Source organism: Artibeus jamaicensis, unplaced genomic scaffold (genome assembly GCF_021234435.1).
Source record: "Artibeus jamaicensis isolate MK-2021 breed Jamaican fruit bat unplaced genomic scaffold, CSHL_Jam_final scaffold_286, whole genome shotgun sequence".
Classification (NCBI taxonomy): Eukaryota; Metazoa; Chordata; class Mammalia; order Chiroptera; family Phyllostomidae; genus Artibeus; species Artibeus jamaicensis.
In genome coordinates this window covers 6,068,098-6,080,675 of record NW_026522034.1, presented here as the reverse complement: position 1 = coordinate 6,080,675, position 12,578 = coordinate 6,068,098, and the positions used below count along the sequence as shown (strand labels likewise).

Here is a 12,578-nt window from a genome sequence, read left to right as displayed (position 1 = left end):
ACACCATAGGTGGGGCAGAGGTCCAGGAGGGAACAATGGCGCTTGCTCCACTCCCTGCCAGTTTTCAGTCACTTCCCCCAGTTCCCACAAGCAAATTGGGCCCTTCTGGTGCTGATTCCCAGGTGGGTGGGTTTGTGCACATTCTAGGACCCTGTGGGTCTCTCCAACAAACTCTCTTGTGAGGCTGGGAGTTTCTCCTGCTGCCTCAACCCCTACAGGTGTTTTCAGTCAGAGGTTTGGGGCTTTATATTCCCACATTGGAACCCTAGATTGCACAGTCTGTCTCACTCCCCAGTTGTTCCAACCAGTTTATCTGCACGTGAATGTGGAACCTCCCAATACACAATCTACTGCCTCACCGCGAGTCCTCTCCACCCAGTTCTCCCGCCCTCCTCCCAGTCTGGATGAATGTTTCTTCTTTAACTCCTTGGTTGTCAGACTTCCATACAGTTCAATTTTCTATCAGTTCTGGTTGTTTTTTGTTTTTAAATTTGTCGTTGTCCTTCTTTTGACCTGAAGTTCCTGTGTTCTCTTCTAAGTGCTTGGGATACGTCAATAAGCAAAACAAATATCTCTGTCCTCAGGGATGCTCGTGGTCCAGCGTGGTTTCCTTGTCTACAGAATATTGGTAGTGACAGCACCTTAGTAGTTATTTTAGAAGAAATGAAGTCATGTATCTTCTGTATGTAACACAGTACCTGACATACAATAAATACACAATAAATCATAGCTAATGCTATCATTATTGTTAGTAAAGCCAGTTTGTATCTGAGTGTCAGAAGCAGAAATAGATATGAGCCAGCAATCCTGCTCCTGGATACATAGCCAAAGGAAACGAAATCATTATCTCAAAGGCATTTCTGCTCCCCTATGTTCAAAGCCGCATTATTCACACTTAGCCACAGTATGGAAACAATCTCAGTGTCCATCGACAGATGAGTGGATAAGAAAATATGTATAGGAATATTATTCAACCTTTAAAAAAGGTAAATCCTGCCTTTTACAACAACCTGGAGGAACCTCATCCGAGGAGGAATGCTATTTCACCAAGTGAAATAAGCCAGAGAAAGAGAAATACTGCATGGATTGAATTACTTGTCTAAATAAGCCAGACTCAGAGAGGAGAATGATAACTTCCAGGGGCTGGGGTGGGGAGAATGGGGAGAGGTGGGTAAAACTTACACTTATAAAATGAATAAGGTTTGAAGATCTAATATATACCATGGTGACTGTAGTTCATAAAGCTATACTGAACAACTGAAATTTGCTATTAGAGTAGAACTTAAATGGTCACACCGAAAGAAAGGTAAGCACACATTAACTCAATGGTGGGAATCCTTTTACTACGCATGAGGGAGGACCCACAAAAACCAGAATTATGTTCTGGAGGGTGGGTCCCTTGTTATAGATTCCCCCACTGGGCAAGTGTTCTAGGAACCCGTCTGTATCAGTGTGCCAGCTGGCGCTGTTGTGAGAGGCTGCATTTGGCTTCAGTGAATTTTTTTTGAAGACTCAATGTGTTTGCCCACTTCATGATGAATGAAGTTTGTGAGCACATCTGCCCACATTGTGCTGAGTGTTCAGCAGTTTTTGACCCAAAAAGGCATGATCCTATGTCCCACCCTCCCTGTTCACCCGATCTTGCCCTAAGCAACTTTTTTTTGTTTCCCCATGAAAAATGCCCTCAAAGAGAAAGTTTTGCTGATGTGGAAATGGTGAAGCAAAAAGTGAGAGAAGCACTGAAAGGCATCAGAATTGACAAGTTCAAAAACTGTTTTGAGAAGTGAAAGAAACATCTCAGTAGGTGTATTGCATCAAATGGAGAGCACTTTGAAATTTAAACGTGGAAGAATAAGTACACAAATTTTTATAAATAAATTCTGAGTCTTTTGGGTCATCCCTGACATACATACGCCAAATCATTAATTTAAATACGTTATAATTTTATTTGTCAATTATACATCAATAAAGCTGGGGAAATAAAGAAGCAAAAATAGAAAAAGTGAGGTTGTTCATTATAAAAAAACAGTTAATACTGAATACTTTAATAAAGTGACTTAATTGATCAATTAATTTTTTTTTTTTGCTGTTTTAAAATGAACATGAACTCACTAAGAAAATGTGGAAAAGGCCCTGGTTGGTGTGGCTCAGTGGATTGGGTGCCAGCCTGTGAATCAAAGGGTCGCCGGTTTGATTCCCAGTCAGTGCGCATGTCTGGGTTATGGGCCAGGTCCCCAGGGTGGGGGCGTGCAAGAGGCAACCACACACTGATGTTTCTCTCCTTCTCTTTCTCTCTCCCTTCCCCTCTGCCTATAAATAAATAAATAAATAACCCTTTTTTAAAATAAAGAAATAGTGGAAAAGATCATTCCATCTGTTTTTTTTTGTTTGTTTGTTTGTTTTGTTATGATTACCATCAGTATTTTGAGTTCTTGGACCACTTAGCACTTGGCTCCCAGGGCTGGCTGCTCCTCCAAAAACTTTTTGGCTTTTGGTCATGATTTACACTTTATCAGGACCTCTGGCTCCATATAGAATTTTACTTCTTTTAAGTAGCTTTAAACACAGACCCTGAAAAAAACGGGCTGCCTTGTCCTTGTAAATTGATACAACCCCTCTGGCAATAAAAGTCAAGAACCATAAGAATGTTCATTTGCCTTAACCCAGTCACCCCACTGCTGGGGATTCATTCTAAGGAAATAATTAACAGAAGAAAAAAGGTTTCTCAACAGAGATGTCCATGACAGCAGGGCGGTGAAGGGTATTATGGTATATCAAACCGCGTTAAAATATCATGTAACAACCACGATCACTAGGAAGACGTAGAAAGTGCATTGATACAGTGACCAGTGGAAAAACATGGAAATCTATGAATCCTATGGTCTCAACCACTTCAAATCATAGAAAACAACACCAGGAAATGTTTTTTTTTCTCAAATTTCCTTTAATGATCTATAATACAAACTATAAAATATAGAAAATTAAGAAAGCAAAATCAAATATGCCCAAAGTACCCTGTACTCATAATACTTACTTACTTAACAACTGACCCCAGCTCTACGTCTCCTTAGTTCTCTGACGTGGGGCCACTAATTTAACCTCTCCGAGCCTGCTTCCTCATCCAAATGTGGGGATGATAACGCCAACTTCCTAAGGAGGTTACTGGGATTTCATGAGATGCTATGCAGACAGGGGTTGCCCGTTGCTTGGGACATGGGAGGTACTTAACAAATACTGGTTCTCCTCCTTCCGCGTTTATTGCTGTTGCTGCTGGCTATTTCTATCTCTGCACTGGTCACGGGAGACCTAGGACCTAAACCCCAAGGGTAATTCAGAAGTGGAATGTTACCTACAGGATGCCAAATGTCTGTGGAAACTGAGGCAATAGGAAGCGTCCCACCCGAAATGATAACACCAGGCGCTGAGAGGATGGGGTGCACTCCAACTCCCACCAGTCTCAGGAGAGGGGGGAGAGCAGGGTTCAGGGTCTTCTTTGCCTGTGGGCCTCCTTTTGACTCTAGACCTGAGCTCAGAAAACAGGTGAATCCAGGTCAAAGCAGCCTGTGTTGTAAAGATTAGAAGATGCTGCTAAGATGAGACACGTGGAATTCGTTGCCCTGTTGTCCAAAAGGATCAGAACGTGGTTGGATGTGGGCAGCGTTTGAGCTCTAGATCTGTAAAAATGGTGGAGTCTGCTGGCACCCCGCTGCCTGGGAAATTTGACGTCCTCCCCAAAGAAAAGAAAATAGATAACGCTTATTTATTGAAGGCTAAGTCTTAAACATTTGACTTGAGAATGTAAAAATAAATATGTCCTTTCTGCCATGTGCTCTGAATGAGAGTCGGCATCTTGAACACCCCCAGCCTGGTCTCGGTGATGGACGGGTGACCTGAGCCACGTGGAGCAGAGTCCTTCCCTGAGACTTTGATGGACTTCCAGAAAGAGACCCCCTGGCAAGCAGCGAGCCCAGGTGCCAGCAGTGGCGTGTGGAGAAAGCCGGCCCAAGAGAACGAGACCTGTAGAACCTGGGGAATCTTTTCCACTCCAGAGGCGAGGTGTTAGTGGCCCAACTCTTATTCACAGGGTGTTCCAGCAAGTCTGTCACTCGTGCCCAGATGTTTCCCGGGTTTATTTCACCTTTAGATCATCTGAGCTCTGAGGTCTGTCTCACAGCTGCTGGTCTGCGTGTGTGTCTGGACCGTATTTACTCTCACTGGCTCTGGAACAGACACCCCCACTCACACTCACCTGGCCTTCAGGTGAGGAGTGCAGAACTGCTGTCGCCCTCAGTGGGAGCATTTATCCTTATTAAATGTCATTTTTCTCTTCTATGCTTTTCTTCAGGAATTGTATTTTATCTGATATTTGTATCACTGTCTCTTATTTCTTACTATTGATTTTCACCTGGTCTACCTTTGTCAACTTCCTATGTGTTTTTAAAGCGTGTCTTATATGTGCAAGACTATTTTTGTCTTTATTTTTACCCAATCTGCAAATCTCTATTTTTTAAGAGTTAAATTTTAACTATTCACATTTATCGTACTTACTTACTTGTTGGGACTTTTTCCTGCCACCTTATTTTGTGTTTTCTATTTCATTTGTATTGTCATGCTTTCTTGGCATTGTTTTTTCCTCTTTCCTCTCCACACATTTATATTGGTTAGGCTTCCTTAATTCCACTTTTTCCCCTCTAACTTATGGAAGTTATAAATCCTCTTTCTATTCATCTAGTGATAACAAAAGAAAAAAAGATTTAGCACCTAGTTTTAAACTTTTATGTTTCTATCAGTGTCAAGTTCAGTAACCACATTCTCTCAATCAATAATACCTCCAAAAAGAGGTCAAGACCATCTGGGTTTAGCCCCATTTCAATGTTGATTAACTTATATAAAATACTAATCTAGATTTTAAAATAGCTTCCTCCCATTCGAAGGTTATTTTCATTGAAATATAATTCACACATCATAAGATCCAGCCTTTTACAGTACAATTCAGGGGTTTTAGCATGTCCACAAGGCTGTGCAACCTTCACCACTACCCAATTCCAGAACATTTTCGTCCCCCAGAGGGAACCCACATCTATTACTGACAACAGCGTGTGCTGGTGTCTTTGCCGACTTCTGCTGTGGTGTCCTGGGTCTTCCCCCTAACTCTTTTTAATTTTGTGGGAGACCAGTAATTCTTTGTAATGGGATTCATAAGCCATGTGTTCTGAGCCCTCGAATATCTGGAAATGTCCTCACTCTGCCCTTTGACTTGAATGCTCCCAGGATGGGCAGGCACCTTGGCACAGTCAGGTTCCTGGTCGGATCCTGGCTGACCGCGATCTCATGGTCCTGCGGCCTCGCTCCCTCCGTCCTCCCAGCCACACGGCCGCCGCCGTTCTCACACAGAGCACCTGGGCGGCTCCTCTTGGTCAGGGGCCCTCCTCTGTGCCACTCTGGACTCTGACCCTCTTCTTCTACCATCTCATCAACCTTCGCCCGTCTGAGACTCTCCATAATTCCCAGCCCAGCGGGGATGAGGGCCCTGTCCTGTCTCAAACACCGTCTCTCACGCACACAGACACCGTTCCATTCATTTGTCCCCCACACATACACGCTGCCTTTTCTGGGTGTGAGATGTGTGCTCGTTCTCCCTCGGCCACCTAATGTCTCCAGGGAATTTACAAGCAGGGTACAAAATAACTTCAGGCGTTGGTTAGGGTTCATAGGCTGCTATTCTTCCAAGCCTCTCCGAGCCGTCACCGGTCTTTCAGATTCGGTTTCCAGACGCCTCCAGTTTGCAGGTGTGGCGGTGAGACCCAGGAAAGTGCTGAGTCTTGGCCAAAAACACAAAACTACTCAGTGACGATGTCTAGACTGGTTTCCGCGTCTCCTCCTGCCCTCAGTCCAGGGCTCCGCTCCTGCCGCCCCGGGAACCTCACACATGACCTTCACTCCTCCTCCGCCGGGCAGCCCCTGCTCCTCGCCTGCCTCCGATTCTTCCATTGTCTGTCGTGCTTGAAAGAAAAGGACAAAACGTGAACACACTGAATATACGCCAAGTCAATGGTCAGCTAACATGTTACAATGAGCACTGTTACGGACGAGAGAGACCACGTCCAGGGAAATAAATCCCAGGTCCGAAACCTCATTAATCCTCACTGTACACATCACAGATAAAATGCAGTCTGCCTGTGAGGCTGGGACTGGACTGAACTCCAGCCAGTAAATTAACTAACTAACTAACACGGAAGAGAAAGGACAGGCAAGCTGAGGAGGTTCTCCGGGTGCACGTGAGGACGGCGGGAAAGAAGGCACGAGGCAGAAACTGCCGGTGGCAATGCCCGTTATGCCCGGGGCGGCCAGTTCACAGTCTGTTGGTCTCCTTTTTCCTGTACAGATGTGGGTTTCCCTGTTTTTGTTTGACCCTGTGCCTGCCTGCACAAGCAAGGCTGTGTTAAGCGTTTCAGCTGTGGACATTGTTTAAAACTCCTCATTGAGGCAGTGGATTCTTTAAAGTCTCTAAAGGCCCATGAACCACAGCTTTAAAATTTTTTAATCAAGAAATATTGAGTAAAGTACACAGGAACAAAAAACATTTTACAAAGCAGTAGGTTTGTGGGTGATTATATGCCTGACGGGAGGCTCCGAGGTGCATCTGTGCCTGACTGGCCTCCACGCTCAGAGCCCCACGAGCGCCGGCACCAGGTCAGGGAGCTGCCTTCTGCCGTGACAGCCTTCCTGCTGGCCACCCTGCTGGGAGGGGAGAATTGACAGTATCGTCCCAAGTCTAGAACCTTCTACTCAGCTTAACTTGGTCCTTCATGCACAGGTGTGGAGCCTCTGGGAGACAGTTCGTGCCCTGTGTCCACCCACAGGGGCCAGTGGGAAACCCAGGGCGTTAGCTCAGTGCTTCACAGTCAGAGGGGGGCTCCTGTGGGGAACCTCTGGGGGGCCGTTTCACTCTCAGCACAGAGGGCACCAGGGTCTCTTCAGCCAAGAGCCTGAAGCTGTGACAGCTCGGGGCACCTGCTCTTCACTCCAGACACACAACCGTTAGGAACATTGGGGTGCCCGGGCCGTGTCTGCTCTGGCGATGTTTCTGGTGGCCTGGGGCTCTGCCTCACTGAATGGGTGACAGAAAGCACGCACAAACATACCTCGACAGACAGTACTTCTCCTGTCCTTCCCATGGCATGACACCATCTTTCTCTGCTTCTTTCTTCAGTGCTCCGTGGAGTGTGGGAGCGGGACCCAACAGCGGGAGGTGATTTGTGTTAGGAAGAGTGCAGACACCTTCGAAGTGCTGGACTCCTATGAATGTTCTTTCCTGGACAGACCCCCCAGCCAGCAGTCCTGCCACCTCAAGCCTTGCGGGGCCAAGTGGTTTAACACAGAATGGAGCATGGTAAGTCAGGGGGCTGTTGAGCCAGATTGCATTCGACATCGGTCTCCTGCTTTCCTCCCTCCCTCACACGCACCTGGGCCACCTACCAGGCGCCAGGCACTGGGCTCAGCCCTCAGGTGCATTCCCTACAGTGATCAATCCCCGGTCACGGTCAGGGCGCCCCAGACACAGCCCACTCGGTGGGTGCAGCCTGAGGCGGAGACCATCCTGATCTCTAGACTGCGGAGCCAAGAAGCAGTGACTCTCACGTTTCAGGGCACAGAAGAATCCGCTGGGATCTTGCTAGAAAAGATCAACTCCGGGTGCAGCAAGGAGGAGCCTGCATTTCTAATGAGCTCCTCAGGAGAGTTGGATGAAGGCGTCCCAGGGCCACTTTGGGACTGGTCCTGTTTCTCTCTTTGAATTGGCTGCGGAGAAACTCAGAGCTAAAATGTGGACCACCTCTAAGACAGAGTTTATCAGACCTTACAAAATGGATTTTTCCTACGTGTGTCCTCTTTTTACCCCAGTTTTCCCACTTTTTTTTTTATACCTTGTAGCCCTCGAAGCATTTCTGAGGCCATCTCAGAGCCTTTTTGCAAGGCAGAGGGCCGTGTGGAGGTGGCGAGAGGCAGGGAGGGCGCCCAAGAGACAGCAAACGCAGCAGTGATAGGTTGTTAGGGGTGAAGTGGGCAAGGATGGAAACAGTGATGAACCACCACCCCCTTTTTTCAAGTAGAAGAGAGTTTATTTTCGAGAAACATCCTAAAACAGAAAGCATCCTTGGGGCATCAGTGCCGTGGTGGCCTTGGACACACTGTGGGTCGTGGGGTAGAAGATCCCCCTGTGTGGCTGTCGGTGAGTCCGGGGTGGAGACCAGAGCCCTTCTCAAAATCACTCAAAGGTGATAAAAGGGGTTTTGCTTATAAAATATGTGAATAAACACTGAGAATTCTGTTTCCAAAGACTGTATGTCAGCACGAGTGAGGACAGCCATTCGGGAGTGTGGAGAGCCACACCCCAGAGGCAGAAGGAAGGACGGAGGTGCCCAGGTTCAGGGCCGTGCTGCCAATTTCCGGAAAATGGGGCTGAACTACTTTGATGTCAGCCGAGGCCTTTGAGAATACACAAACAAACAGATCACTGCTTTCTTCCACCACTTGGTTTGGAGAGTCTAGAAAGGGCCAGACACAGCAGGTCACATCGCAGGGGACAAACTCCGAAAACGCCTGGCGGGAAACAGCCCGGATGTCCCTCCGCAGGTCAAGGCGGCGCCTCGGACGGCAGAACGCTGCTCAGCGGCGAAAACAAATGAGCACTTGGCACCTAAACGCCATGGGCGAACCCCACATGCATTCTGCTAAATGAGGGAAAGACCCCAAAAGCTGCAAATCGTATGATTTCCTTTATGTAATGTTCTGTAAAAGGCCGAAGTGTAGGGACAGACGCCAGACCGATGAGTGCCAGGGGACGCGGTGGGCCGAGTCTCACTGCAAACAACAGCACCAGGGGTCTGGCGTGTGTGGCGGGACTTGGATGTGAATGCTAACAAAGACTGTGAGGGAACCTGGATGTCTCTGAATGTGCCTTGTTTTATAAGTTTGAACCTAAGGTGAGAAAAGATACAGATAAGAAAGGCAGATGCAGTTTAAGTGAAAATCCTGTTGCCCTGAATCTGAATTGGAAATATCAGTGTGAACTCATAAATTCACACTCTTACTTTCCTAGTTGTAGCCACTGAGAGAGCCTGGAAACACAAGCAGCCCAGCAGCACAAGGCACCCTACCAGCCAGAGTGTGATTCCAGTGCAGCCCCCTCCACGAGAGGGACCGGGAATTAGGTCAATGGCTGGCTCCAGGTCTGGGACCATGTATATATAAATTAGATACCTTTTTAGAACGGCAACAAAGACGTTCTCAAAGGCACCTGAGTTTCTGGGCAGAGGACTCAAGAACCAACTTTTAGAGGCTCCTGCCAGCCCCTGATGGGCATCAGTGAGCAGCAGGGAGAATAACAACTGGCACAGACGGAGACACAGCACACATGGTCGATCCACCCAGTATGATCGTGCTCTGTATGATTGGAGGACGTAGTGGAAACCGACTCATTATCCTCCTCTAGGTCAGTGCAGAGTGTGTAGGGCGTGGCCGAGGGTGGGGGATCGAAGAAAAGGAGATTTGATACAACGTTACTCTGATTTCTCAACCCTGAGTGAACTAAAGCATCTGGGCCCTGCTGACGTCCCCAGAGAGTCATGCACACCCTATGAAGTGGCCTCACCACAAACAAGTCAAACCTGCACCTGTCAAGGCCTCTTCTGGCCCCGATTTCCAATTTGCAGAGGACCACACTCAACTGTACCACAGGGACGCAGTCAGCAAAATCCTGACTGTGGGACGCTCTCCTGGACACATAACTCGGCAGGGGCAGGAAGCAGCGAAGAGGGGGGATGTATGGGTTAAAGGTCATGTATGCAGACCTGATATGGATCCTAGTTTTTTTAAAAACTGTATTTAAAAAAATCTATGAGATTCACAAGACAAGTGAAAATAGGAACACTGAATATCTATAGGGGTGGGCACGTGAAGAGTTTTTCCTTGTATTATTATTTATTAATTACTGCATTATTTTCTATGCAAACAACTGTAAACCTACTTTTGCCCACCTCTGTATTTAAAAACAACACAGAACTGTGTATGGTTCATTTCTAGACGTAATAATGGTATCGTGGTAATTTTTATAAGGTCCTTGTGTTTTAGAACCACAAACTGAAATACTGTGGAAGACATGATATGGTGTCTAGATTTGCTTCACGACAGTCCAAGGGGAGCCTTGGCTGGTGTGGCTCAGTTGGCTGGAGCATCGTCCTGTAACCAAAAGAACACGGGTTTGATTCCCCGTCAGGGAACATGCCTGGGTTACGGGTTTGATTGTCTCTGATAGGGGTGTGTATGAGAGGCAACCAACTGATGTTTCTCTTCCTCTCTCTCCCTCCCTGCCTTCTCTACAAAATCAGTAAGTATGTCCCAGGGCAAGGATCAGAAATAACAGCAAGAATTCGAGGGGCAGACTTGGGCAGGGTGTAGGTGGGACATGACTTGCCACGAGTTGATGGGTGTTGAAACTGGCTGATAGCTGCATGAGAGTCTGTTTGAATATTCTGTCTCTTTTTGGAGATGTTTGAACATTTCCCGTGTCTGCCCTCTGCAGTATGCTGGGCCAGTAGGCTGCCAAGAAATCTCACTCTCTCCCTGTGTCCCCAACGCAGTGCTCCAAGAGCTGCCAGGGTGGCTTCCGGGTCCGTGAGGTGCGCTGCCTGTCAGACGACATGACCCTCAGTAATCTCTGTGACCCTCAGCTGAAACCAGAAGAGAAAGAATCGTGCAACCCTCAGGACTGTGTCCCTGAAGTCGGTAAGCAGGGCAGCCCCACCTTGGAGTAAAGACTCATCTTTGTTCAGCTCAGTCAAGTTCTCCAGTGTGGAAATGCCGCACCCACCTGGGTGTCTCTGCGACCTTGTGCATAGTCACAGAGTTCAGGGGTCAAAGTACTTTGGGGATGATGCATTTTGTGGGTGGCTTGGATCGCCACTCACAAAAGATAAAGTTGGATGTGAGTTCATTACAATGGGAATGCATTCAGAGACTTGGTTCCATCCCCCTCAGGTCGGAGCAGTGAGATGTCAGCGTCGCGTTTAAAGAACAGAGAGAAACACAAGCTCCAGTCTAGCGGGTAGTGGGGGATGGGTAGCAGGGCCTGGCCGCGACCTCGCGGTGCTCTGCCTTCCCCGGGGTTGCCGACCCAGTGCTCACAGCGTCTTGTTCTCCCTGCTCCAGACGAAAGCTGCAAGGACAGGTACTACAACTGCAACGTGGTGGTGCAGGCCCGCCTCTGCGTCTACAACTACTACAAGACCGCCTGCTGCGCCTCCTGCACCCGAGTGGCCAACAGGCACCCGGGCTTCCTGGGAAGCAGATAACACCCTGCACCCACCCGCCGCCGAGCAGCAAGTCTGGGAGCAGGGTGACCGGGGGCTGCTGCTCCCCCCGGGGCGCCCTGGCCCAGGGCGCTGCCAGCCGCGGGTCACCGGCCCTGCCTTCCTAAAGTGTGTGCGCAGGGCCCGAAGCAGAGCCTTGCTGTGAGCATCGCTGCCAACGGACGACCCCTCTGCGGGAAGCCTGGCGCCCGCTAACGGCGCTCTGCGGAAACCAAGCAGTGGGGCGGACCTGCGGCAGCTCTCAGCCAACTCCCTCCTGGCACTTTCTAAGTCGGTGATCGCCCTCACTGGGCGGGCGCTGCCTCCTCTCCGGTGCTGCTGGCCTCTCCGCGGTCAGCGGCCCCTGGAGTCAGAGGAGGCAGCGCCCCTACCCCGGGGCCCCACACAGCGTCTCTCTGTTACCTCAGCCCGGCTGTGCCTGTCTTCAGTCTCAAAGACATTAGGCTGTTTTCCTGCCTGATGACCAGGTATCTCTCCTCACTGGCGTGCTTTATTGTTTCACAGCCATATTCACAGTCCTGTTAATCCCATAAGTGGCTCACCGCATCCCAGAATGGGGGACAGGGAATCAGTCACCTTCCTCATTTTATTGACAAGGCAACTGAGACTCAGTGACCTGCCAAGCACAGTCACTGGTCAGTGGCAGAGCTGAGTCCCATCCCCCATCAGGTTTACTGACCACAAACCCTCACCCCAAGGCTAGTCCAGAAGTCTCGGGTCTGCAGGATGCGGCTTCATTTCAGACCTAGAGGCTGACAAGTTTCCCAATCAGAAAACCCAGGCCTTTGCATTTGACCTTTGCCCCAGCCAAAGGCCAAAGTGTCCGCCCAGCAGCAGGAGTTTCGGAAGTCCGCTTCCTGGCATCCCCTCCCCCACCAAGTCACGGAGCCTGGCCACGGGCCTCCTGCAGGCTGTTAAACCCTGTCTGGAAGGAGCTGTCCCGTGACACCATAAAGCCATTGGGTATCAAGGGGATCGATCACCTGTATGCTGATTTCATTCCCCAGGGAGTTACTTTCCCCTGGAACCGCAGGTCAGCTTCCCTTTGGCCCCTGCACAGATTCCCAGAGCTGTGGGCGGCTGCCCCTTCCTCAGCCAGCACCCCACTCCTCGGGCTGTTTCCCACACATCACCCCGTGGAAAGTCCACCTAACCCATCTCGGCAAAAGCCTCATGTTTATAGGAGAGAGAATCTGCCTTTGGTCCGTG

The 12,578-nt window shown here is 48.9% G+C and overlaps 1 protein-coding gene across 2 annotated transcripts in view; it reads left to right on the top strand.

Moving 5' to 3' along the window:
* The window catches only part of THSD4 (thrombospondin type 1 domain containing 4), a 585,083-nt gene extending 573,326 nt beyond the window's left edge, over positions 1 to 11,757 (top strand). For both annotated transcript variants that reach the window (XM_037137274.2, XM_053656867.1), the window contains 3 exons: positions 7,214 to 7,393; positions 10,641 to 10,785; positions 11,209 to 11,757. In XM_037137274.2, coding sequence (XP_036993169.2) covers positions 7,214 to 7,393; positions 10,641 to 10,785; positions 11,209 to 11,351 — 468 coding nt within the window. In that variant the 3' untranslated portion in view covers positions 11,352 to 11,757. The remainder of the gene's footprint in view (positions 1 to 7,213; positions 7,394 to 10,640; positions 10,786 to 11,208) is intronic.
* The last annotated feature ends 821 nt before the right edge of the window (positions 11,758 to 12,578 follow it).